Genomic DNA, 26929 nt, shown 5'->3' with positions numbered 1-26929 from the left:
TTAACATCACGGAATACTAAGGGTTTTTTTTTTTATTGTAAAGCTGCAGCAATTTAAAGTAAAACGTGCACGGTTTTGCATGCCATTGAGCAGATGTGGAAACCTTAATGCTCCTATACCTACCCATATTGTTTCATTTCACCATGTGATCTGTCAGTCTCTGAGGAAGGACAGACTCGCCCAAAGCGTTGCTACCACTGATCTTAAGTGAAACCTAATAACACAGTGCTGAAGTGCTATATATTCTCTAGGGTACACAGAACAGGATCCTTGGGCAGTAAGGAACAGAATCTGCACACAACTACATTCCCCACTCCTAAAGACGACTCTGTCCATAGACGTAGCGTATATTATAGTATCAATATTCTCCCCTTAACAGTAAAAAAGCAAAAAGTCATAGCAATGCTTCAATCACACTGATACCAGTCATGTTGCCATTTCCTTGTCAGGGGTGCCTTTTTCCCTACCAGTCACAGCAAAGTGTACAGTGGTTTAAGTATCCTTTCCCTCAACTTTAATAAAAATGACACAGCAGTTAATATTCATCTATCATACATTTCTGTAATGTACCCTCAGGCATGACACTACACAACTGATATATAAATAGACAGTACCATTAGGTGGATATTCAACACTAGATGGTGGCCCGATTCCAACGCATCGGGTATTCTAGAATATGCATGTCCACGTAGTATATTGCCCAGCGACGTAGTATATTGCCCAGCGACGTAGTATATTGCCCAGCCACGTAGTATATTGCCCAGCCACGTAGTATATTGCCCAGCCACGTAGTATATTGCCCAGCCACGTAGTATATTGCCCAGCCACGTAGTATATTGCCCAGCCACATAGTATATAGCAGAGCCACGTAGTATATTGCCAGCCACGTAGTACATTGCCCAGTCACGTACTATATTGCCCAGTCACGTACTATATTGCCCAGCGATGGAGTATATTGTCCAGGCACATAGTATATTGCCCAGCACAGAGCCACGTAGTATAGAGACTTTAAAAAAAAAATTAAACATATACTCACCTTCCGAAGGCCTGTTGAAGTCCTGCTATACTCACCATCCGCCGCCTTTCCCGCTCCTCGGGACGCTCCCGGGATCGCTCCATTGCAAGCGTCAGCTTCCGGTCCCAGTGCTGGTGTGAGCAGGACCTATGAAGACGTCGCGGTCACATGACCGTGACTTCACGGCAGATCCTTGTCGCACACCAGCCCTGGGACCGGAAGCTGCCGCTTGAAAAGGAGCGATCCCGGGAGCATCGCGAGGAGCGGAAAAGGCGGCGGAGGGTGAGTATAGCAGGTTTTTTTTATTATTATTTTTAACATGACATTTTTACTATTGATGCTGCATAGGCAATGCTCTGCTGGAATTTCAGACCATTTTTCTTTGGCAAACTGTTCCAGGTCCCTTATATTTGAAGGGTGCCTTCTCCAAACTGCCATTTTTAGATCTCTCCACAGGTGTTCTATGGGATTTAGGTCTGGACTCATTGCTGGCCACCTTAGAAGTCTCCAGTGCTTTCTCTCAAACCATTTTCTAGTGCTTTTTGAAGTGTGTTTTGGGTCATTGTCCTGCTGGAAGACCCATGGCCTCTGCTTTACGGCCGGCGCTGACAGTCAGTGCGGGAAGCTGACGCCGGGGGACGTGACAGACACTGGAATGTAAGTATGTATTGTTTGTTTTTTTTTACTTTTACAATGGTAACCAGGGTAAACATCGGGTTATTAAGCGTGGCCCTGCGCTTAGTAACCCGATATTTACCCTGGTTACCAGTGAACACATCGCTGTATCGGCGTCACACACGATGATCCAGCGATGACAGCGGGTGATCAGCGACCAAAAAAAACGTCCTGATCATTCCCAGCGACCAACGATCTCCCAGCAGGGGCCTGATTGTTGGTCACTGTCACACATAACGATTTCGTTAAAAAGCAACGATATCGTTAACGAAATCGTTATGTGTGAAGGTACCTTTAGGTGCCACAGGTAAGTTACAGGTGCTGTTAATTACACAAATTAGAGAAGCATCACATGATTTTTCGAACAGTGCCAATACTTTTGTCCACCCCCTTTTTTATGTTTGGTGTGGAATTATATCCAATTTGGCTTTAGGACAATTCTTTTTGTGTTTTTTCATTTAAGACAAATTAAATGAAGATAATAATAACAAAGAATTTGCGTTTGCAATCATTTTCAGGAAGAAACTGAGTATTATCTGACAGAATTGCCGGGTGTCAATAATTCTGGCCACAACTGACTGTATGTATGTATGATATATATATATGTACGAGATATATGTATGTACGAGATATATGTATGTACGAGATATATGTATGTACGATATATATGTATGTACGATATATATATATATATATATATATATATATATATATATATATATATATATATATATATATATATATATACACACACACATATATATATATACACACATATATATATATACACACACACACACACACACACACAGAGATAACATGAACCAATGAAACAACACAAACTCATTTAAGGCTACTTTCACATTTCCGTCTTTTGCGTCACGTCGCAATCAGTCGATTTTTGAAAATGCCGGATCATGCAAAAAAATTAGCATTTTCCCAAAGACTTGTATTGCCGACGGATCGCGATGTATGGCCACACGTTGCGTCCGTCGTGCACTGGATTAGGTCGGGTTTTGGCGAACCATCGTCACAGAAAAACGTTCAAGGGAACGTTTTTCTGTACGTCGCATCCAGTTTTTCAGTCTGCGCATGCCCGGCAGAAAATGTCGCTCTCACGATCTTTCCTGCCCGGCAACGCAGACGGAAATGTGAAAGCAAACACTTCCATCGGTACGTCGCGCCGACGCTTCATGACGGGCGACTATCGACGGAAGTGTGAAAGAAGCCTAAGCTGTTGCTGAGCCCCCAGATTAACCCCTAATAAACTGAACTCTGATTAATACACTGCCAGGTCTGTGACATCATGCAACCACGACCTTGTGCTATCATTTAGATATGTGTAGGGCAACAAATGGAGCCCACATCGAACTGCACTGAATAGGTATGAAAGTTATCCGAGATGAACTTCCACTTACAGTTTACTTAATTGAGCTCTACAATACCAGAATTGAATGGCTAGTAAGATGAGGGAAATTTTCATCAACATACAAGACTGCTCTTAACATTTATGGCTGTGTGCACACGTTGCGTTTTTTTCGCGTTTTTTCCCGATAAAAACGCTATAAAACCGCAAAAAAAACAAATACAATAAGCATCCCAATGATTTAGAATGAATTCCGCATGTTTTGTGCACGGTAAAAACCGCAGCATGTTCATTAATTTTGCGCTTTTTGCGGATTTCCCACTACAAAATGCATTGGGAAATGTCCGGAAAAAACCGTGGCAAAACCGCGGCAAAACCGCATGCAGATTTCTTGCGGATTTCTTGCAGAAAATGTCCGGTTTTTCTCAGGAATTTTCTGCGAGAAATCCTGAACGTGTGCACATAGCCTTAGTCTAATTTTCTGTCCCATGCTTTAGTTCACAAAATTCCTTACAAACTGCTAAAGGACAGAAGTAAAAAAAAGTGTTTTTGGAACACAGTGATACTCTATATAGATAAGAAATTATAAATAGATTTATCAGCAGGAAGACAAAGCATAGGGTTTAACCCATTCTCTTGGAAACATTCTGGGTCTCAATGATCAGTAGAATATTTTTAATTTTGTGCATGTACTGATCACATGGCTTTAAACATTTTTTTTTTTTTTTTTTTCAGGTCGCTAAAGTTATCTACAATATAATTGTCTAAGGGTCATTTCCGTCTGTCTGTCCTTCTGTCGCGGATATTCATTGGTCGCGGCCTCTGTCTGTCATGGAATCCAAGTCGCTGATTGGTCGTGGCAAAACGCCCACGACCATTGCCACGACCAATCAGCGACGGGCGCAGTCCAGCGGCAACATGCCCGCTCCTTCCTTCCCGCAGTCAGTGCCCGCTTCATTCTCCACGCAGTCACCACTCACACAGGGTTAATGTCAGTGGTAACGGACCGCATTATGCCGCGGATAACTCACTCAGTTACCGCCGCTATTAACCCTGTGTGACCAAGTTTTTACTATTGATGCTGCCTATGCAGCATCAATAGTAAAAGGATCTAATGTTAAAAGTAATAAAAAAATCATTACTCACCTTCCGCCGCCTTTCCCGCTCCTCCGGTAACCGCTCCATGCAAGCGGCAGGTTCCGGGTTCCAGGTTCAAGGATGGTATGCGACAAGGACCTGCCATGACGTCACAGTCATGTGACCGCGACCTCATCACAGGTCTTGCGCGCCTGCGCGAGAAGGACCTGCCATGACGTCACGGTCATGTGACTGCGACGTCATCACGGGTCCTGCGCTACCAACACTGGGACCGGAAGCTGTCGAGTGCACCGCACACAGGCGACATGACTACAAGGGCTCCCTCGGAAGGTGAGTATATGTTTATTTTTTAACCTGTTACATACGTGGCCGGCAGAGGCGTAGCTAGGGGTTCAGCTCAGGGGGGGCGAGATATCTGAGTGGGCCCCTAACCCCTGACTACAACTACGGTGTGGCACTGTAATTGCGTGTATAAGAACCTCAGCCGATGATCCCCCTGTAACTAAAAAAAACTCCACAAAGACCATCACTACCAGTTCTACGGAACATAGATCACTGCACAGTTACAGATGGTGACTTACCACTGACGTTCTTTCTGATGGAGTCGTCACTTTTCCCGTCTTTTCCAACTGACCCAGACCGACATGACAACTTCTTCCAGCAACGACTCGGCTACAGAGAATACAACAAAGACACATTTCACTTCTCATATTCCAGCCCCATCACCATCTACTGAGCCGCTGCTGCCGTATGTGTCCCTATTACTGCCCCTGATACCCCAATACTGAGCCACTGCTGCCGTATGTGTCCCTATTACTGCACCCGATACCCCAATACTGAGCCTCTGCTGCCGTATGTGTCCCTATTACTGCACCTGATACCCCAATACTGAGCCACTGCTGCCGTATGTGTCCCTTTTACTGCACCCGATACCCCAATACTGAGCCGCTGCTGCCGTATGTGTCCCCATTACTGCATCTGATACCCCAATACTGAGCCACTGCTGCCGTATGTGTCCCTATTACTGCACCTGATACCCCAATACTGAGCCGCTGCTGCCATATGTGTCCCTATTATTGCACCTGATACCCCAATACTGAGCCACTGCTGCCGTATGTGTCCCTATTACTGCACCTGATGCCCCAATACTGAGCCTCTGCCGTATGTGTCCCTATTACTGCACCTGATACCCCAATACTGAGCCTCTGCTGCCGTATGTGTCCCTATTACTGCACCTGATACCCCAATACTGAGCCTCTGCCGTATGTGTCCCTATTACTGCACCTGATACCCCAATACTGAGCCTCTGCTGCCGTATGTGTCCCTATTACTGCACCTGATACCCCAATACTGAGCCTCTGCTGCCGTATGTGTCCCTATTACTGCACCCGATACCCCAATACTGAGCCGCTGCTGCCGTATGTGTCCCTATTACTGCACCTGATACCCCAATACTGAGCCGCTGCTGCCGTATGTGTCCCTATTACTGCACCTGATACCCCAATACTGAGCCGCTGCTGCCGTATGTGTCCCTAATGCTGCATCTGATGCCCCAATACTGAGCCTCTGCTGCCATATGTGTCCCTACTACTGCACCTGATGCCCCAATACTGAGCCGCTGCTGCCGTATGTGTCCCTATTACTGCACCTGATGCCCCAATACTGAGCCACTGCTGCCGTATGTGTCCCTATTACTGCACCTGATACCCCAATACTGAGCCGCTGCTGCCGTATGTGTCCCTATTACTGCACCTGATACCCCAATACTGAGCCGCTGCTGCCGTATGTGTCCCTATTACTGCACCTGATACCCCAATACTGAGCCCCTGCTGCCGTATGTGTCCCTATTACTGCACCTGATGCCCCAATACTGAGCCTCTGCCATATGTGCCCCTATTACTGCACCTGATGCCCCAATACTGAGCCTCTGCTGCCGTATGTGTCCCTATTACTGCACCTGATGCCCCAATACTGAGCCTCTGCCCCATGTGTCCCTATTACTGCACCCGATACCCCAATACTGAGCCTCTGCTGCCGTATGTGTCCCTATTACTGCACCTGATACCCCAATACTGAGCCACTGCTGCCGTATGTGTCCCTTTTACTGCACCCGATACCCCAATACTGAGCCGCTGCTGCCGTATGTGTCCCCATTACTGCATCTGATACCCCAATACTGAGCCACTGCTGCCGTATGTGTCCCTATTACTGCACCTGATACCCCAATACTGAGCCGCTGCTGCCGTATGTGTCCCTATTACTGCACCTGATACCCCAATACTGAGCCGCTGCTGCCGTATGTGTCCCTATTACTGCACCTGATACCCCAATACTGAGCCACTGCTGCCGTATGTGTCCCTATTACTGCACCTGATGCCCCAATACTGAGCCTCTGCCATATGTGCCCCTATTACTGCACCTGATGCCCCAATACTGAGCCTCTGCTGCCGTATGTGTCCCTATTACTGCACCTGATGCCCCAATACTGAGCCTCTGCCCCATGTGTCCCTATTACTGCACCCGATACCCCAATACTGAGCCTCTGCTGCCGTATGTGTCCCTATTACTGCACCTGATACCCCAATACTGAGCCACTGCTGCCGTATGTGTCCCTTTTACTGCACCCGATACCCCAATACTGAGCCGCTGCTGCCGTATGTGTCCCCATTACTGCATCTGATACCCCAATACTGAGCCACTGCTGCCGTATGTGTCCCTATTACTGCACCTGATACCCCAATACTGAGCCACTGCTGCCGTATGTGTCCCTATTACTGCACCTGATACCCCAATACTGAGCGGCTGCTCCATATAGGTCCCTATTACTGCACCTGCTGTGTGGTACAAAAGCATTGTTCCTCATACTGCTTCACATAGTAATGCCACCATACATACTAAAATGTCTATGTGCCTTCACAGTAGCCCCAAACCCTTTACAGCCCCCACAGTGGTCCCAACACTGTATATGCGTCCCTACACTGTATGATGGCCCAACAGCAGCTTCCAAACTGTATAACGGCCCTTGCATTATCTCTCACACTGTATAATGACCCCCGCAGTAGCTCCCATGCTGTATAATGGAACTTGCAATAGTTCCCACTCTTTAGAATCTGGTCACTGTCTGTCCCTGTCTGTGGGCTGCTACTTTTACAGGCCTGATATACTTAACAAAGAGCTAAATAGAAGAAAATAGAAACAGCCAGTGGGTGCGTATAGAGGCCAGTGTATTGGTATAGCTTCCAGAATTTATCCAGGTAAGGCTACTTTCACACTTGCATCGGTACGGGGCCATCGCCATGCGTCAGCCCGATGTACCGCTGGACAGTGTGTTAAATGTAGCACAACGTGGGCAGCGGATGCAGTTTTACAACGCATCCGCTGCCCATTGCGATTAGTGGGAAGGAGGGGGCAGAGTTTCGGCCATGCATGCGCGGTCGAAAATGGCGGTCACGACGCACAAAAAAAGTTACATTGAACTTTTTTTGTGCGTCGCGTCCGCCAAAAACACTACGCATCCATTGCACGACGGATGCGATGTGTGGCCATATGTCGCAATGCGTTGCTAATGCAAGTCAATAGAGAAAAAACGCATCCTGCGGGCAACTTTGCAGGATGCGTTTTTTCTCCAAAACGACGCATTGCGATGTACGCCTAATAACGCAAGTGTGAAAGTAGCCTAACCCTAAAAAAATACTGTTGTCTGGACAAGATCCCAAAGAGGGAAAAGGAAAGGAGCCAACCAGAAGAAAGAGGGGGAGGTAGAATATTACTTCTAAAGAAGAAAGTACACCCCCTGGCTCGTCTACTCCCCTCTTTTTCCCTTCTCCCCCTTTGGGGTCTTGTTGTCTAGACTGAGTATATGTTCAGGGGCCCGCACCCATATGTGATTTTCTATACACACTTACTTATGATGCTTTTTTCTTCTGTCTGGCTATTTATCACACTGTATAAACTCACTGAAACTTTTATTTTAATAAAAGGTTTTATAATGTGGTTTTGTGTTTACAACCTTGGATTTACTGATATGAGATCATACAGACACTGGACTGATAGATCCTGACCCCGGCTATAGGACTGCAAAATATATATATATATATATATATATATATATATATAATATATATATATCTACCTCCTATAGCCGGGGTCAGGATCTATCAGTCCAGTGTCTGTATGATCTCATATCAGTAAATCCAAGGTCTATCAGTCCAGTGTCTGTATGATCTCATATCAGTAAATCCAAGGTATATATACTGACAAGACTGGTCAGTGATGTGCACTGATAGACGTGACCCCGACTGCAGGACCCCACAGATGAGGATATGTTTCTTTCCTATATATAAAAAGGAGACGTGTATCCTCATCTGTGTGGTCCTGCAGCCGGGGTCACGTCTATCAGTGCACATTACTGACCAGTCTTGTCTGAGGAACCATTAGATTCAGCTGCTCTCCAGTGTCTCAGAGAGTGCAGATACAGTATGTGGCTGGGTCTTCTGGAGAGAAGCAGCGTCCTGTCACCTCCTCCCTGCACAGTGCAGACACCTCAGGCCACTACGGACAGAAGTGTGAGCGGTTACTTACAGCACTGTGTCCCCTGTCCTGCTCCTCTCTGGAGGGAAGCCCCAGCGCCATGGTCCTGACTGCTCTGCCACAGACACGTTCACTTCACTGAGCGTGCAATGTGGGCGTGTCTGCTGGACACAGGTACAGTGTCAGCACTGGGGGGAGGGGGCAAAGCTTCACTGCCTGTCTCCAGACCCTGCCCGAGGTAGAGCAGGGAGATCCTATCTCCCTGCTCTATCACCAAGCTAATTAAGTGTAGCTCCAGGTGGGCCCCTGTGAGCTGTGGGCCCGGGGCGGCCGCACCCCCTGCCCCCCTGGTAGCTACGCTACTGGTGGCCGGGCAATATACTACGTAGCTGGGCAATATACTATGTGACTGGCCAATATACTACGTGGCTGGGCAATATACTACGTGGCTCTGTGCTGTATACTACGTCACTGGGCAATATACTACGTGGCTGGGCAATATACTACCTGGCTGGGCAATATACTACCTGGCTGGGCAATATACTACATGGGCTGTGCAATATACTACGTGGACATGCATATTCTAGAATACCCGATGTGTTAGAATCGGGCCACCATCTAGTTTTTGCATATTTGTATAAAAGATCAATGCCTTACTCTAATGCTTTATCATAGCTGCGGGATCACAGAACGACTCATCAATACACACAGAATCAACTTTGTTTTATTATGTGAGCTGGCAAATACTTCAGGGGTCCAAGGGTGGTCCTAGTCCCTTCCGAGTAGCTCCGTTCTGCTCACTAAATTCCACCTTGGCATTAATTAATGACTGTATAGTTGTGACAACTCAATGCCAGGGGGAGACAGGATAGTTCATTTAATACACATACACACTCCCATGCAACACAAATCCCAAGCAAGGCTACGTCACCCTAACCATTTTTGGAATAACTATTGGCCACATAAGTTTCTGTAATGACGATGCACATTTTTATCTAAGGCCATGTTGATGAATTCCTCCAAACGGATACACAGAGTGCCAGGAGAACAGTGTTCATCTTGCATAAACCCAACACAAATGCAAATCGTAAATGCACAAATATAAACTGTAGGCTAGTCACAAAGAAAGAAAACGCACTTACCACAAGCTTTAGCGGCAGTGATGCATATCTCTTCTGCAACATATTCCCCTGGGGGTAACACAAGGTAATCCTTACCAGCCGTGCCAGAACCATGGTACAGAAAGATGCTAAATTCTGTTGTGTCACTGGGTCTTGGAGCATTTAACGGAGTATCTCCACTTGACTCAACAGTAGGGACTGTGGTTATGTTCATTTCAGTCATTGTGAGGCAAGCCATTACATTACTCCGCAAATACCTAGGAGCAAAACAACAAAAACAAGAAATGAATGCGTTTCTTTGGGAGTAACATCCGCCAGTTCTTTAACGTCTTCACAGCAAGGTCAGAGACACAGATTTTGTACAGTATTAGGCCATGTTCATACTATGCGTTCTGTCCTGCGGGTTCTCCCGTAGTGGATTTGATAAATCTGCAGGGCAAACCCGCTGCGGTTATCCCTGCAGATTTATCGCGGTTTGTCCTGCGGGTTCCGCTGCGGGACTTACCCCTACTATTGATGCTGCATATGCAGCAATATGCAGCATCAATAGTAGTGTTAAAAATAATAAAATCATGATGATATACTCACCCTCTGACGTCCCGATCTCCTCGGCGCTGCAGGCGGCGGTCCGGTTCCAAAGATGCTGTGCGACCAGGACCTTCGGTGACGTCACGGTAATGTGACCGCGACGTCACCGAAGGTCCTGGTCGCATAGCAAACCTGAGACCGGACGGCCGCGTGCAGCGCTGAGACTTCAGAGGTGAGTATAACATTATTTTTTATTTTAATTCTTTTTTTTTTTTTTTTTAACACAAATATGGTTCCCGGGGCCTGGAGGAGAGTCTCCTCTCCTCCACCCCGGGTATAACCCGCACATTATCCGCATTACTTCCCGCATGGTGGGCACAGCCCCATGCGGGAAGTAAGCGGATCAATGCATTTCTATGGGTTCAGAATCGCTGCGATTCTGCACAAAGAAGTGACCTGGTCCTTCTTTTTTTCCGCAGCAATTCAGCGCGGTTCTTTTCGGGTTTTTCCGCATCATGTGCACTGCGGTTTTTGTTTTCCATAGGGTAACATTGTACTGTACCCTGCATGGAAAACAGTTGGGGACCCGCAGCGGCAAAATCGCCGCGGTTCCGCAGTAAAAACCGCATAGTGTGAACATGGCCTTAGCAGTATAGCAAAATCAAAGCATTTTAACTTGACGGTTCTATACTTCAAGGGTTTTCGGAAAGTTTCGAGTCCACAAATAACACAGGCAATTGCAGTGTTTTAAAGCCAAGTTCTGTAGTACTCCATCATTTAGCTTACTCGCTTACATCACGCCATTGATTTCCACAGTACTTGACAGACATCATCATCACTGTCCAGCCAAGAAGGAAAAAGTCCCACCGCACTGCTGCTATATGCCTGACCCTAAAAATCTTCAACCCTAATAATGTATCTATGGAAGATGCCTTAAGTATAAATCCCCTCCAATACTATTGGGGGTGCTGCTTCAAAAAAAGTCCATAACGATCCATATCATGCACAAGAAAAAGAAAAGAAGCACACTTACCCAAGTACGGTGGTCACAACTTTATTCGGACATGTATTATTATTTTACCAAGGGTAACAGGAGAAAATGGACCCCAAAAGTTGTTGTACGATTTGTCCTGAGTACGCGGATACCCCATATGTGGGGGTAAACCACTGTTTGGGCGCATGGGAGAGCTCGGAAGGGAAGGAGCGCCGTTTGATTTTTCAATGCAAAATTGACAGGAATTGAGATGGGACGCCATGTTGCGTTTGGAGAGCCTCTGATGTGCCTAAACATTGAAACCCCCCGCAGGTGACACCATTTTGGAAAGTAGACCCCCTAAGGAACTTATCTAGATGTGTGGTGAGCGCTTTGACCCACCAAGGGCTTCACAGAAGTTTATAATGCAGAGCCGTAAAAATAAAACAAAAAAATTTTCCCACAAAAATTATTTTTTAGCCCCCAGTTTTGTATTTTCCCGAGGGTAAAAGGAGAAATTGGACCCCAAAATTTGTTGTACAATTTTTCCTGAGTGCGCTGATACCCCATATGTGGGGGGGGGGACCACTGTTTGGCCGCATGGGAGGGCTCGGAAGGGAAGGAGCGCCATTTGGAATGCAGACTTAGATGGAATGGTCTGCAGGTGTCACATTGCGTTTGCAGAGCCCCTAATGTACCTAAACAGTAGAAACCCCCCACAAGTGACACCATTTTGGAAAGTAGACCCCGTAAGGAACTTATCTAGATGTGTGGTGAGCGCTTTGACCCACCAAGGGCTTCACAGAAGTTTATAATGCAGAGCTGTAAAAATAAAACAAAAAATTTTTCCCACAAAAATTATTTTTTAGCCCCCAGTTTTGTATTTTCCCGAGGATAACAGGTGAAATTGGACCCCAAAAGTTGTTGTCCTATTTGTCCGGAGTACGCTGATACCCCATATGTTGGGGTAAAGCCCTGTTTGGGCACACGGGAGAGCTCGGAAGGGAAGGAGCACTGTTTTACTTTTTCAACGAAGAATTGGCTGGAATTGAGATCGGACGCCATGTCGCGTTTGGAGAGCCCCTGATGTGCCTAAACAGTGGAAACCCCTCAATTATAACAAACCCTAATCCAAACACACCCCTAACCCTAATCCCAACAGTAACCCTAACCACACCTCTAACCATGACACACCCCTAACCCTAATCCCAACGCTATTCCCAACTGTAAATGTAATCTAAACCCTAACCGTAACTTTAGCCCCAACCCTAACTTTAGCCCCAACCCTAACCCCAGCCCTAACCCTAGCCCTAACCCTAGCCCTAACCCTAACCATAGCCCTAGCCCTAACGGGAAAATGGAAATACATTTTTTTAATTTTTCCCTAACTAAGGGGGTGATGAAGGGGGGTTTGATTTACTTTTATAGCGGGGTTTTTAGCGGATTTTTATGATTGGCAGCCGTCACACACTGAAAGACGCTTTTTATTGCAAAAAATATTTTTTGCGTTACCACATTTTGAGAGCTATAATTTTTCCATATTTTGTTCCACAGAGTCATGTGAGGTCTTGTTTTTTGCGGGACGAGTTGACGTTTTTATTGGTAACATTTTGGGGCACGTGACATTTTTTGATCGCTATTTATTCCGATTTTTGTGAGGCAGAATGACCAAAAACCAGCTATTCATGAATTTCTTTTGGGGGAGGCGTTTATAACGTTCCGCGTTTGGTAAAATTGATAAAGCAGTTTTAGTCTTCGGGTCAGTACGATTACAGCGATACCTCATTTATATCATTTTTTTATGTTTTGGCGCTTTTATACGATAAAAACTATTTTATAGAAAAAATAATTATTTTTGCATCGCTTTATTCTCAGGACTATAACTTTTTTATTTTTTCGCTGATGATGCTATATGGCGGCTCGTTTTTTGCGGGACAAGATGACGTTTTCAGCTGTATCATGGTTATATATATCTGTCTTTTTGATCGCGTGTTATTCCACTTTTTGTTCGGCGGTATGATAATAAAGCGTTGTTTTTTGCCTCTTTTTTTTTTTTCTTACGGTGTTTACTGAAGGGGTTAACTAGTGGGCCAGTTTTATAGGTGGGGTCGTTACGGACCCAGCGATACTAAATATGTGTACTTTTTATTTTTTATTATTCAGATAAAGAAATGTATTTATGGGAATAATATTTTTTTTTTCATTATTTAGGATTTTTTTTTTTATTTTTTTTTACACATTTGGAAAAAAATTTTTTTTTACTTTTTTTACTTTGTCCCAGGGGGGACATCACAGATCGATGATCTCACAGTTTGCATAGCACTCTGTCAGATCACCGATCTGACATGCAGCACTGCAGGCTTCACAGTGCCTGCTCTGAGCAGGCTCTGTGAAGCCACCTCCCTCCCTGCAGGACCCGCATGCCGCGACCATCTTGGATCCGGGGCCTGCAGCGAGGAAGGAGGTAGGAGACCCTCGCAGCAACGCGATCACATCGCGTTGCTGCGGGGGTCTCAGGGAAGCCCGCAGGGAGCCCCCTCCCTGCGCGATGCTTCCCTATACCGCTGGCACATCGCGATCATGTTTGATCGCGGTGTGCCGGGGGTTAATGTGCCGGGGGCGGTCCGTGACCGCTCCTGGCACATAGTGCCGGATGTCAGCTGCGATAGGCAGCTGACACCCGGCCGCGATCGGCGGCACTCCCCCCGTGAGCGCTGCCGATCGCATATGATGTACTATCCCGTCGAGGGTCGGATAGGCCCAGGGCACCTCGACGGGATAGTATGTCTAAGGTCAGAAAGGGGTTAACTGACCTGAGATATCAGAGAATAGTATCCCCATACAGGTGACAATCCAGCAGCTGTCAGCTGTACACTATAGCTGACAACTTGCTGTATCAGCCACGATCAGTGTTGGCACTGTACATATCTGTTTAACCCCTTAGATGCTGCTGTCAATAGTGACTACATCATTATAAATGGTTAACAGAGTGTGGGGGCTTCCTCTTTATCCCAATTGGTGCCCTCAGATCATGATTGTGTGGTCCTGATGTTTGCGATGGCAATTCATGACCAAATAGCGGCCTTAGAGTCTGTCGGCTGTTGTAACCTGTTCAGAAGTTACTGGCATTTAGGTGGTAAAAATACACTTTTTTATTTCTGTCATACCGCATTTCATTAATTCCTGTAAAGCACCTGAAGGGTTAATAAACTACCTGACAGCAGTTTTCAATATGTCAGGGGGTGCTGTTTTTAAAATGGTATCACGTTTGGGGGTTTCCCAATATATGAGACCCCTAAAGTCAATTCAAACATGGATAGTTCCCTAAAAAAAATAAATGTTGTAAATTTCCTTGAAAAAATGAAAAATTGCTGCTACATTTTTAAACCTCCTAAAATGCTAACAAAATAAAAGAACATTTTACAAATGGTGCTGATGTAAAGCCGACATGTGAAAATTTTATTTATTAATGGTTTGCTGTGGTATGACTATCTGTATTAAAGGGATAATCATTCAAACTTTGAAAATTGCTAATTTTTTAACGTTTTTCTCAAATTTTTGATATTTTCTATAAATAAACACAAAATATATTGACCTAAATTTACCATTATCATAAAGTATAATGTGTCACGAAAAAACTATCTCAAAATCACTGGGATTTGTTGAAGCGTTGCAGAGTTATTACCACAAAGTGGCACTGGTCTGATTTAAAAAATTTGGCTCCGTCACTAAGGGGTTAAATAAAAATGGAAAAGTGTGTTTTGTTTTATTTCAAATAAAGGCGTTTATTCTGGCTGTGTCTTTATTTACCATGTAACTATAGGATTAGTATTGGATAGGTGTCTTTTAGACACTCTCCATTAGTAATCTGTCGACTTGATGTCACCTGACAATATAAAGGTGACATCAACCCCACAAATATGAACCCCACTTGCCACCGCTGCAGGGCAAGTGGGAAGAGTCAGGCAAAGTGACAGAATTAAGTCAGTAAAAGGCAGATTCTTTAGGAGCGCTGGATAGGTAGCCCTAGTGAGGGGCGGGTGCACAGTCTCCCCGCATCTCCAGCCGAACACCTCCGAAGCAGGACAGAAACAGGAAAATGGTGAAACTCAGTCAAAGGAGCGCCAAAAGGAAACTCTTGACACCACAACGGGGTTTAAGCTTAAACCGCATTCTGGTGTCAAAGTGACAGAATTGGCACATCTAATAGATGTGCCTTTTACTGGGCAGCTGGGGGCTGCTATTTTATACTGGTGGGGTTCAATATCCATGGCCCCTTACCAGCCTGAGAATATCATCCTCCAGAGATCAGCTTTAGCAAGACTGGTTGTCAAAATGAAGGGGGGATCCAACGCCGTTTATTTAAATTATTTATTTAAAAATGTTTTTTTTAAAAATATAGTGTGGGGGCCAATGTATTTTTTTGATAACCAGCCTTGGTAACAATGACAGCTGAGGGTTGTAGCCCCAGCTGTCATTATTGGCTGGCTGTTTATGGAAAGTACAGGGGCACACACGTCGCTATTTTTTTTTTTCATTTGTTTATTTAAATATAGCACAGGCGGCAGGTGAGGAATTCTCCCATCAGCTGCTCCTGCTGTCACTGTTATTAGCGGCAGCAGGTGTAGGATGATGGGAGTAATAGTCCCAAAAGCGTCCGCTTGCTGTCATTGTTCTCAATTGAACACAACTCTCATTCTCCCCTGCTCGTGATCAGCACTTACTGTACAGCTGCTTCCCTGGCGCCCGCCGTGTGGTACTGATACGGCACACGGTTGCCACACATATTACACACATGGGCACTGACATCTCCAGTACCGATTTGATGTTAGAGCAAGCGCCGTGGAAAAATTTCTATCAGCGCTTGCAAAGTGAGTTCATTGGCTGTGAGCTCCCAGGACCTTTCTGACGGCACTGGGATTGTGAAAACTTTCTCATGCTCGCGGTGACGTCAGACAGGTCCTATGAGTTCACCATGAGACACTGGGCAGCTGTAGCACACGCTGCTCAGTGTCTCTGCTGGATGGCAGGCTGTATGGTCGCATTGTGCAACCATGCAGCCTGCCATCTAGATGTAGCAGAGCTCGACCAGTCACTGGACAAATGGATTATCTTCTCTGCGGAAAGGTGAAGAATATTGTTGCTTTTTATTTTAATTCTTTTGCAGGAGACACTGGTGTCGGTGGAATGGGCGATTAAAGGAGCCTGTGTCATTCTTTCAATTAAAGGACTTTTTTATGGGTGTCTACTTTTATACAATATAACTATGGGGTAAGTAATGGGGGTGTCTTATTGACGCCTCTCCACAACTAGCCTCTGGGCTTGAGGTCACTTAACAATACAAAGGGTGACATCAACCCCCCAACTATCACCCCATTTGCCTCTACAGGGCAAGTGGGAAGAGCACGGCTAAGTGCCAGAATTGGCACATCTTAGAGATGCACCTATTCTGGTGCAGCCGAGAGCTGATGTTTTCAGCCGGGGGGAGGTGGAGGCAGTATCCATGGCCCCTTTCTGGGCTATTAATATCAGGCCACAACTGTCTGCATAGCCTTTGCTGGTTATTAAATAATGGGGGACCCCAAGTCATTTTCTTGGGGGGGTTCCCCATTTTAAATAGCCAGTAAATGCAAAGTAAATAGTTGTAAGCTGATATTAATAGCATGGGAAGCTCCATCGGAATTACCCACTTCCCAGGCTATAAACATCACCTCCCAGCCGTCGGCTTTCCCTCTGCTGGTTAAGAAAATTATGCGGGAACCCTCAACATTTTTTTCTGAAAAGTAATCTTTTAATAATTAAATATCTGTACAGTAAGCTGCACACACTGCACTAATTGTATTTGTCACTGACATCTCTGTATCTATCTATATACATATATACATACATACATACATATACAGTGGGGCAAAAAAGTATTTAGTCAGTCAGCAATAGTGCAAGTTCCACCACTTAAAAAGATGAGAGGCGTCTGTAATTTACATCATAGGTAGACCTCAACTATGGGAGACAAACTGAGAAAAAAAATCCAGAAAATCACATTGTCTGTTTTTTTAACAATTTATTTGCATATTATGGTGGAAAATAAGTATTTGGTCAGAAACCAACAATCAAGATTTCTGGCTCTCACAGACCTGTAACTTCTTCTTTAAGAGTCTCCTCTTTCCTCCACTCATTACCTGTAGTAATGGCACCTGTTTAAACTTGTTATCAGTATGAAAAGACACCTGTGCACACCCTCAAACAGTCTGACTCCAAACTCCACTATAGTGAAGACCAAAGAGCTGTCAAAGGACACCAGAAACAAAATTGTAGCCCTGCACCAGGCTGGGAAGACTGAATCTGCAATAGCCAACCAGCTTGGAGTGAAGAAATCAACAGTGGGAGCAATAATTAGAAAATGGAAGACATACAAGACCACTTATAATCTCCCTCGATCTGGGGCTCCACACAAAATCCCACCCCGTGGGGTCAGAATGATCACAAGAACGGTGAGCAAAAATCCCAGAACCACGCGGGGGGACCTAGTGAATGAACTGCAGAGAGCTGGGACCAATGTAACAAGGCCTACCATAAGTAACACACTACGCCACCATGGACTCAGATCCTGCAGTGCCAGACGTGTCCCACTGCTTAAGCCAGTATATGTCCGGGCCCGTCTGAAGTTTGCTAGAGAGCATTTGGATGATCCAGAGGAGTTTTGGGAGAATGTCCTATGGTCTGATGAAACCAAACTGGAACTGTTTGGTAGAAACACAACTTGTCGTGTTTGGAGGAAAAAGAATACTGAGTTGCATCCATTAAACACCATACCTACTGTAAAGCATGGTGGTGGAAACATCATGCTTTGGGGCTGTTTCTCTGCAAAGGGGCCAGGACGACTGATCCGGGTACATGAAAGAATGAATGGGGCCATGTATCGTGAGATTTTGAGTGCATACCTCCTTCCATCAGCAAGGGCATTGAAGATGAAACGTGGTTGGGTCTTTCAACATGACAATGATCCAAAGCACACCGCCAGGGCAACGAAGGAGTGGCTTCGTAAGAAGCATTTCAAGGTCCTGGAGTGGCCTAGCCAGTCTCCAGATCTCAACCCTATAGAAAACCTTTGGAGGGACTTCAAAGTCCGTGTTGCCAAGCGAAAAGCCAAAAACATCACTGCTCTAGAGGAGATCTGCATGGAGGAATGGGCCAACATACCAACAACAGTGTGTGGCAACCTTGTGAAGACTTACAGGAAACGTTTGACCTCTGTCATTGCCAACAAAGGATATATTACAAAGTATTGAGATGAAATTTTGTTTCTGACCAAATACTTATTTTCCACCATAATATGCAAATAAATTGTTAAAAAAACAGACAATGTGATTTTCTGGATTTTTTTTTCTCAGTTTGTCTCCCATAGTTGAGGTCTACCTATGATGTAAATTACAGACGCCTCTCATCTTTTTAAGTGGTGGAACTTGCACTATTGCTGACTGACTAAATACTTTTTTGCCCCACTGTACATACACACACACACACACACACAGCTCAAAAAAATAAAGGGAACACTAGAATCCCTCCCACATCCTAGGTATCACTGAATGAAATATTCCAGTTGTAAATCTTTATTCATTACATAGTGGAACGTAAATCAGAACTAATATCCCATGGAGGTCTGGAGTTTGAATAATGCTCAAAATCAAAGTGGAAAATGAAGTTACAGGCTGATCTAACTTCAGTGGAAGTGCCTCAAGACAATGAAATGATGCTCAGTAGTGTGTGGCCTCCACGTGCCTGTATGACCTCCCAACCATGCCTGGGCATGCTCCTGATGAGGCGGCGGATGGTTTCCTAAAGGATCTCCTCCCAGACCTGTACTAAAGCTTCAGCCAACTCCTGGACAGTCTGTGGTGCGTAACGTTGGTGGATGGTGTGAGACATGATGTCCCAGATGTGTTCAATCAGATTCCGGTCTGGGGAACGGGCAGGAAAGTCCATAGCTTCAATGCCTTCATCTTGCAGGAACTGCTGACACACTCCAGCCACATGAGGTCTGGCATTGTCCTGCATTAGGAGGAACCCAGCGCCAACCGCACCAGCATATGGTCTCATAAGGGGTCTGAGGATCTCATCTCGGTACCTAATGGCAGTCAGGCTACCTCTGGCGAGAACATGGAGGGTTGTGCGGCCCTCCAAAGAAATGCCACCCCACACCATTACTGACCCACTGCCAAACCGGTCATGCTGAAGGATGCTGCAGGCAGCAGATAGCTCTCCACAGAAACTACAGACTCTGTCACATGTGCTCAGTGTGAACCTGTTTTCATCTGTGAAGAGCACAGTGCGCCAGTGGCGAATCTGCCAATCCTGGTGTTCTGTGGCAAATGCCAAGCGTCCTGCACAGTGTTGGTCTGTGAGCACAACTCCCATCTGTGGACGTTGGGCACAGACCATCCTCATGGAGTCAGTTTTTAACAGTATGTGCAGACACATGCACATTTGTGGCCTGCTGGAGCTCATTTTGCAGGGCTCTGGCAGTGCTCCTTCTGTTCCTCCTTGCACAAAGGCTGAAGTAGCGGTCCTGCTGCTGAGTTGTTGCCCTCCTAAGGCCCCCTCCACGTCTCCTGGCGTACTGGGCTGTCTCCTGGTAGCGCCTCCAGCCTCTGGACACTACGCTGACAGACATAACAAACCTTCTTGCCACAGCTCACATTGATGTGCCATCCTGGATCAGCTGCACTACCTGAGCCACTCGTGTGCGTTGTAGAGTCCGTCTCATGCTACCGCGAGTGTGAAAGCACAACCAACATTCAAAAGTGACCAAAACTTCAGTCAGAAAGCATTGGTACGAAGATGTGGTCTGTGGTCCCCACCTGCAGAGCCACTCCTTTATTGAGTGTGACTTGATAATTGCCAATAATTTCCATCTGTTGTCTATTCTATTTGCACAACAGCATGTGAAATTGATTGTCAAACAGTGTTGCTTCCTAAGTGGACAGTTTGATTTCACAGAAGTTTGACTTACTTGGGAGGCATATTCTGTTAAGTGTTCCCTTTATTTTTTTTGAGCAGTATATATCAATCAAAGTTATGGAATTATGGAAGTCAGAGAATCAATGACATGTTAATAATATGGAAATGATAAAGAAAATGGATACTTCACATGTACAGCACTACTGAATTACTAGTACTTTAAGAATGTTAGTGATGCAACAAAAAATAAAGAAAAATACCGGTATTCGGCTTTCCCACTGACTTCAATTGGATCCGTTATTCGGTATGCATACACGGATATTAGAAAGTATTTGTGCCGATTTTCCCGAATATTTCACAATTCACTCATCACTACAAATAACCAAACTACACATCATAGTTGATAAATAACTGGACATACAGTTAATGAATGTTAACTGCAGCATCAATTTTTAAATAAATGTCCTTTTATTTTGCTACGATGATAAAATGCTTAAAAATTTAGCAGCAATTTTTCAAAATTACGGGATGTAATATTAAAAAAAAATAAGATTGGGAAAAAATGAACACCACAACAATCATACTTGTATTCTATTTTTTATTTCAAAACCGTTAAAAGGGAACCTGTCACCAGGTTTGTCCCATGTGAGATAAGGCCACCACGTTTCAGCCCTGATATACAGCATTATGATATGCTGTATTTCTGCCCTCAATCCAGCCTTCAAAACAAGAAAAACACTTTTTAGAACACTTACCTACAAGGTGGTCGAGTCCGATGGAGTGTGCTATCTCAGTCTGATGCCTCCCTTCTTCTTTCAATTCTGTCCTCTCTTCTGCTTCATGTAGATGATGCGTCCTACGTCATTCACACAGCGTCCCCGGCACTGCGTTCCTGCGCAGACAAAGTATTGCAGTGTGCATGCGCCAGGGCTCTTTGACCTTTCCCGACGCATGTGCACTGCAGTAATTTGCTTTGCCCTTAACAGGGCAGAGAAAAGTACGCATGCACAAGAGTGCGATGCCAGGAGACACAGTGTGGAAGATCAAAAACACATCAGATTTTTTTAAATACATCAGATAGGGATTATATACATTAGACAGGACTGCTCTATTATGGGTATACCTTGGCGATTGGTGGAGCAGCTTAACATACTTTTCTTTTTTTGCAAAAAAACGTATTAACTAAATACCCTGTATTTTTTCATTTTTTGATTAGCACTTGCTTATTTACTGTGACTTTTTTTACAACAGAGTATTTTTGACCTCTCTGTGCGCTTTTGTGTCTTACAGTGTGGAAGATGTAGGACGCGTCATCCACATGAAGCAGAAGAGAGGACGATGGCATCTCAAGAAAAAGGGAAGCATTGGACTGAGACGCCCATCAGACCAGACCAGTTCTTCTCTCAAAAGTTTGCTAGACCAACCTCTGAGCATGATCTAACAAGCTTGCTAGCCTGGTGACTTAGATACAGTCATGACGACCTCGGGTCACCATGGCAACAATCGGGCACTCGCTCTCCCTGCCTTCTAAATGCAGTGATCTATATCAATCACAGCATTTAGGGGGTTAAAGTCCTGGGAGTGGTTTGGAGTCGGACGTTAGCATAATGTTAGCTGAACACCCGGAGGTGATCAATGTGTGCGCGAAACTGCCAGAACGTATCCCGTATGTCCAAGGTCGGGAAGTCACTCCCTTCTAAGACGTACGGGATGAGTTCAAGGTCGGGAACGTGTTAATGGAGGAAAAGGAGGCTCATTTGAACTTGTGTTTCTTTGTTTGTTTTTCATATTTTTTTATAGTTGCATATACTTACATAGGTTGAAAAAAAGACTCCGGTCCATCAAGCTCAACCTTTCTCCATTTAAACTGTATTAGTCACGGAACCAGGGACTGAACCTGCGATCAACTAATCGCTTGTACTATACACAGCAATACCTCAGTACTGCTGCATATGGTAAAAACCAGTCTCCTTTGAAGCCTAGCTACACTCTCTTCAACAGACCCCCAACTGTCATAGCAACTCATCAGCGCCCTGCAATTGCTCACGTGCAGCACATAGAATGACGTGCTCCCATTCTGTCAAGATGTTAATGACACCATCAGAGTTTGACAGCGGCATTTATCAGGATAACAGTAATGGGCAGAGCTCTGCTCCATCCACGGCTGTTAGAGGCAGGTCCGGGCCGTATGTCACAGCCATTATCTGCCACCTATAGGCTTATGCATGGTGAATGTCGGTAAAGTTTTAAGTCAAGGCACCTCTATAAAGCCAATTTCAAATATCAGAGTACAGACAGTGATACACAGACTGGGTACTGGCCTCTGGACCTTAGCACAACACAACATAGGCAAATACATATGGCGTGTTCAAGAGAACTGCGGCCACTCTATGTAACGTCAATCATGGATGTGTGAAAGTTGCCTAATGGATATAGAGTACAGCACAAAATTACCAATGAACCAAGTTTTGCATTTCAGTATTAATCCACATTACAATGGGAAAGTTGAGAGACTTTGAATGAGGCAGTGTAATTGATGATAGAAAGGCAGGCCAAGTATGACAACCTTGTGAGATTTTCTATGTAACGGTTTCAAGAGTAAACAAAGAGCATCATTATTGAGCATACATAAGCCAACAAAAGGAGATCGAAAACAATTAATCGGAGGTAGATGTCAAAAATTATTCTGATGAACGGTTGGTTTGCAGTCAAGTACGGCAAATTGCAGCCAAATTCAATGGTGGTGCTCCACCTTCTGTGTCTAATGGGGAAAAAGTGAAAGGAAAAGTGTTGGAGGCAAATTGACAGCTGCCAGATTTGAACAAAGGGGACTTAAAGAATGAGAGCGAGGGCGCCAAAGAGTATATACCGTCCAGTTGCTAAGGTGGAGCTCCGACATGGGATACTCACCACACACGGGGATATCAACACACACACAAAATGCGCCACACACTACCACGTGCCTGAACACATATACCACCCTCAGCACACATTTCACCACACATACACCAACCTCGCCACATAAAAGTCGAAACACAAAAGTCGGCACTCAAAACTCGCCACGCGCAAAATTCGCCACATGCCAAACTCGCCACATGCAAAACTAGGCTCACGCAAAAACTAGCCACACGTGTAAAACTCACCTCATGGAAAACTCGCCACACGCAAAACTTGCACGTGTACGTGGAAAAATTGCCACATGCACAAAAGTTGCAACACATGCAAAAGTTGCCTCACACAAAACTTGCACATACTCAAAACGTACTATACATAAAACTCGCCACTCGCAAAACTCGCCATGCGCAAAACTTGCTGCACACAACTTGCTACACTAACCTGTCACATGCAACTCGACACACAAAAAGTTGCTACACGCATGTCCCCACACAAAACTCATCTCACAGAAGTCGCTACATGCATGTCGCCACATGCAACTCAACACACACAACTTGACACATGAATCTCGCCCTAAAACACACACAAGTCTGTTATTATCCTTCAAAAATAAAAATCTGATTAATAAGCAGACAAACTACAAGAGCAACAAATGTACCATCTAGGAAATACGGCAGCTGTCGGTCACATGACCTGTCTATTATTTGTATGTGTGATCTAATATATACTGCCAGGGGGGAGGGCTTCCTGTTGGCTGGGGATTTATCAGGCTGCCAATAGCAACCAATCACAGCTCAGCTTCTATTTTGCTACAGTTAATTAATCTGAGCTCTGATTGGTTAATATAGGCAACAAAGGACATTCTCAGTATAACAAAGCTTGTGTGAGGTAATAGCATGTCAGTTAGGGTGTGTTGGTGGAAAGGCTGAGGTCAGTCACATTACCTCTATGTGAGAGGATATAGAAACTGCCAATTACAGACTATTTTTACCACAATAATGCCTCATATGAAAAGGAATTCCATGGCACGAATGTCAGCTGATGCGAAAAGAAAAGCTGCATTACGGGCCAATGAAAAACGTGAAGACCGAGAAACAAGGCTAACACACATGAGAACAGCAGCTACTTCCTCAAGAGCCAATTAACTTTCTGAGGAGAGGCAAGTGAGGCTTGCAGACATAAAAACAAGAGCTGCTTCCTCAAGGGCCAATGAACTTTCTGAGGAGAGGGAAGCGAGGCTTGCAAATAAGAGAACAAGAACTGCTTCCTCAAGGGCCAATGAGTCATCTCAGCAGAGAGAAGGCCGACTTGCCACTAAGAGAATTGCTATTTCTTCCACCAGGGCACAGGAAATGGTTGGAGATTTGAAACATGCTACCTTTTGTTACCACTCAGACAAACTATCAGTATAATCCTAAAGCTCAGATAGGAGAAATGGATGTGGTCTGCATGTACTGCAGTGCCCGGAAATGGAAAGATGAACAGCTAGGTTTATGCTGTGCAAATGGCTAGATAAGACTTCCACCTCTCTTGTCACCACCAGATCCCCTAAAGTCTCTGATGACAGGTACCAGTGCAATATCAAAGCATTTCTTGGACAACATCAGGAAGTACAACTCCTGTTTCCAAATGACATCATTTGGTGCAACAAAACTCAGGGACAGTCCTTAAAAGTTGTTGGAATCGATTTACAATCAAATGCTTTTCTCATGGTCAACTTTATGTGGCCTTTTCAAGAGTTGGAACAGCCAAAAATCTGTTCGTCTTTGCACCTGAAGGAAAAACTAAGAATATCGTTTATCAAAAGGCTCTCGAACAAGTAGTAGATTACTTCACATTACTTGGCCAATTTAGTTAAATCTGTGTGGAATATCTCTGGTGTTGAAATATATGTTGTGAAATGCTTCTATTAGCTTAGTTTTTGCCTTTTAATAATTACATTTCAATCTATTTGTTTTTTTGTTTTTGTGTACAGAATAAATTTTTGTTAACACATTCTATTTTGCTAAGAGCAGTTATTAACCCAGGCGAAGTCAGGTAGTACAGCTAGAGGGAAATAAAGCACAAAGATTATATCACTGAGCAATAGCAAACCATTGGCTCATCAGATGAATTGAGATTTCTACGGAGCCATGCGGATTTAGAAGTCAGATTTCAGCGCAAGCAGTTATCGCAAATACATTCGAATTTCTGAACTATGTCTTGTAATTTTGGTCAAAAGAATGTAAGTTAAGATTGAACAGTGAAACAATAAAATTGGCCACACTAATTATTGAGAGTGCAAGTGGAAAGCTGCAAGAGAGGAACTGGATTATTCATATGTGTGATGTTTTTGGGGGACAACCCAATTTCTCAAGCAGTACGGTAAGTCAGTTTAGAAAGAAAACGTTTTCCTTTGATGGTGGCAGTTTATCATATTTTTCTTATTTTTTTTTTTAAAGCGAACGTGTCAGCAGGATTTTGCCAAGTAATCTACAGGCAGTTGAGTTGCTGTTGTTATAATTATTTAAATGATACCTGGGGGTGGAAAAAAAAAAAAAAAAATCAGTCTTGTGATTCTTGTGTAATCAATGTTAGAAGTTTTCAGTTAATGATATGCCCGTGCTTCGGGGCGGGATTGTAGGCAGAGTCTTATCTTCCTGCTCTAGGTCAGAGAAACTAAGGAGAGACTTGCCCAAAGGCTGCTCCGAAGCGCCAAAATGTTCCTCATCATAGAGACAGACTGTTTAAGCTTTGGGGCGGCCTGTGGGCAGGTCTTTCCTTGGCTTCTCTGGCCTAGAGCAGGAAAATATGACTCTGCCTACAGTCCCGCCCCAGGAAACGGGCATATCATTACCTGCAAACTTCTAAGGCTGCAGTCACACTAGCAGTATTTGGTCAGTATTTTACATTGGTATTTGTAAGCCAAAACCAGGAGTGGAACAATTAGAGGAAAAGTATAATAGAAACACGTCACCACTTCTGCATTTATCACCCACTCCTGGTTTTGGCTTACAAATACTGATGTAAAATACTGACCAAATACTGCTAGTGTGACGGCAGCCTAACACTGAACACAAGAATCACAAGACGGATTTTAATCCTGCTGACAGGTTTGCTTTAAATTCACACTACAGTCATTACGACAATTAAAGTTTTTATTTTAAAATACAACTTTTACTAATGATATTAGTGAATGATAGCTTCAGGAAAAAGGTTGTTCTATTTGGGCACATTGAAATGCTATGATACTTCTACCACCATTTGGGTCCACTCAACCTATAGGATAAAACACCATCAGCACGGCTAGTGGAGTAGTTCCAGTAACATGACAGCAGGTTTTTCTTGCTTCTCTGGACCTCTCACTACCCACATCTTAATCCCATAGAACAGCTCTGAGCTAAAGTAGAACAGGCTGTTCAGTTCACTTCAGTCAGCACTTCCATCTAAATTGCGGTAATTACTACTCTGTACCCAACCTCTAGTGGAATCTATGTTCCAACAAACTGCTGCAGATCTGAAGGCCAAAGGAGTTCCAACGTACTACATCATGGGTGTCTATAAAGAAAATTAAGTTGCCATTCTGTGCATATGCCAGAAATATGTAAGACCCCCAAATACTAAACAAATGATGGCCTATAACAGAGAGAGATAGAAAGACTTTTTCTATATTTTCCCCTTAATATTCGGAAACCAGAATTGTTGTTTTTTATTACTTGCAAACTAAATGTTTGTGGGTCTCGCGGTATGAATTAGAAAATGCCGTGTTATTAAAGTCAGCATGCTCACTG

At 44.5% G+C, this 26929-nt stretch overlaps 1 protein-coding gene across 1 annotated transcript in view; it reads right to left on the bottom strand.

The window, feature by feature from the left end:
- The window catches only part of JAK2 (Janus kinase 2), a 376796-nt gene that overhangs the window by 299527 nt on the left and 50340 nt on the right, over positions 1–26929 (bottom strand). Inside the window, exon 2 of the mRNA XM_069764276.1 lies at positions 9827–10062. Within this exon, the coding sequence (XP_069620377.1) occupies positions 9827–10043 (217 nt within the window). The 5' untranslated portion in view covers positions 10044–10062. The remainder of the gene's footprint in view (positions 1–9826; positions 10063–26929) is intronic.

The sequence above is a fragment of the Ranitomeya imitator genome, chromosome 1 (genome assembly GCF_032444005.1).
Source record: "Ranitomeya imitator isolate aRanImi1 chromosome 1, aRanImi1.pri, whole genome shotgun sequence".
In the NCBI taxonomy this organism is placed as follows: domain Eukaryota; kingdom Metazoa; phylum Chordata; class Amphibia; order Anura; family Dendrobatidae; genus Ranitomeya; species Ranitomeya imitator.
The sequence above is the reverse complement of the archived record's forward strand: the minus strand, read 5'-3'. Positions and strand labels throughout refer to the sequence as shown.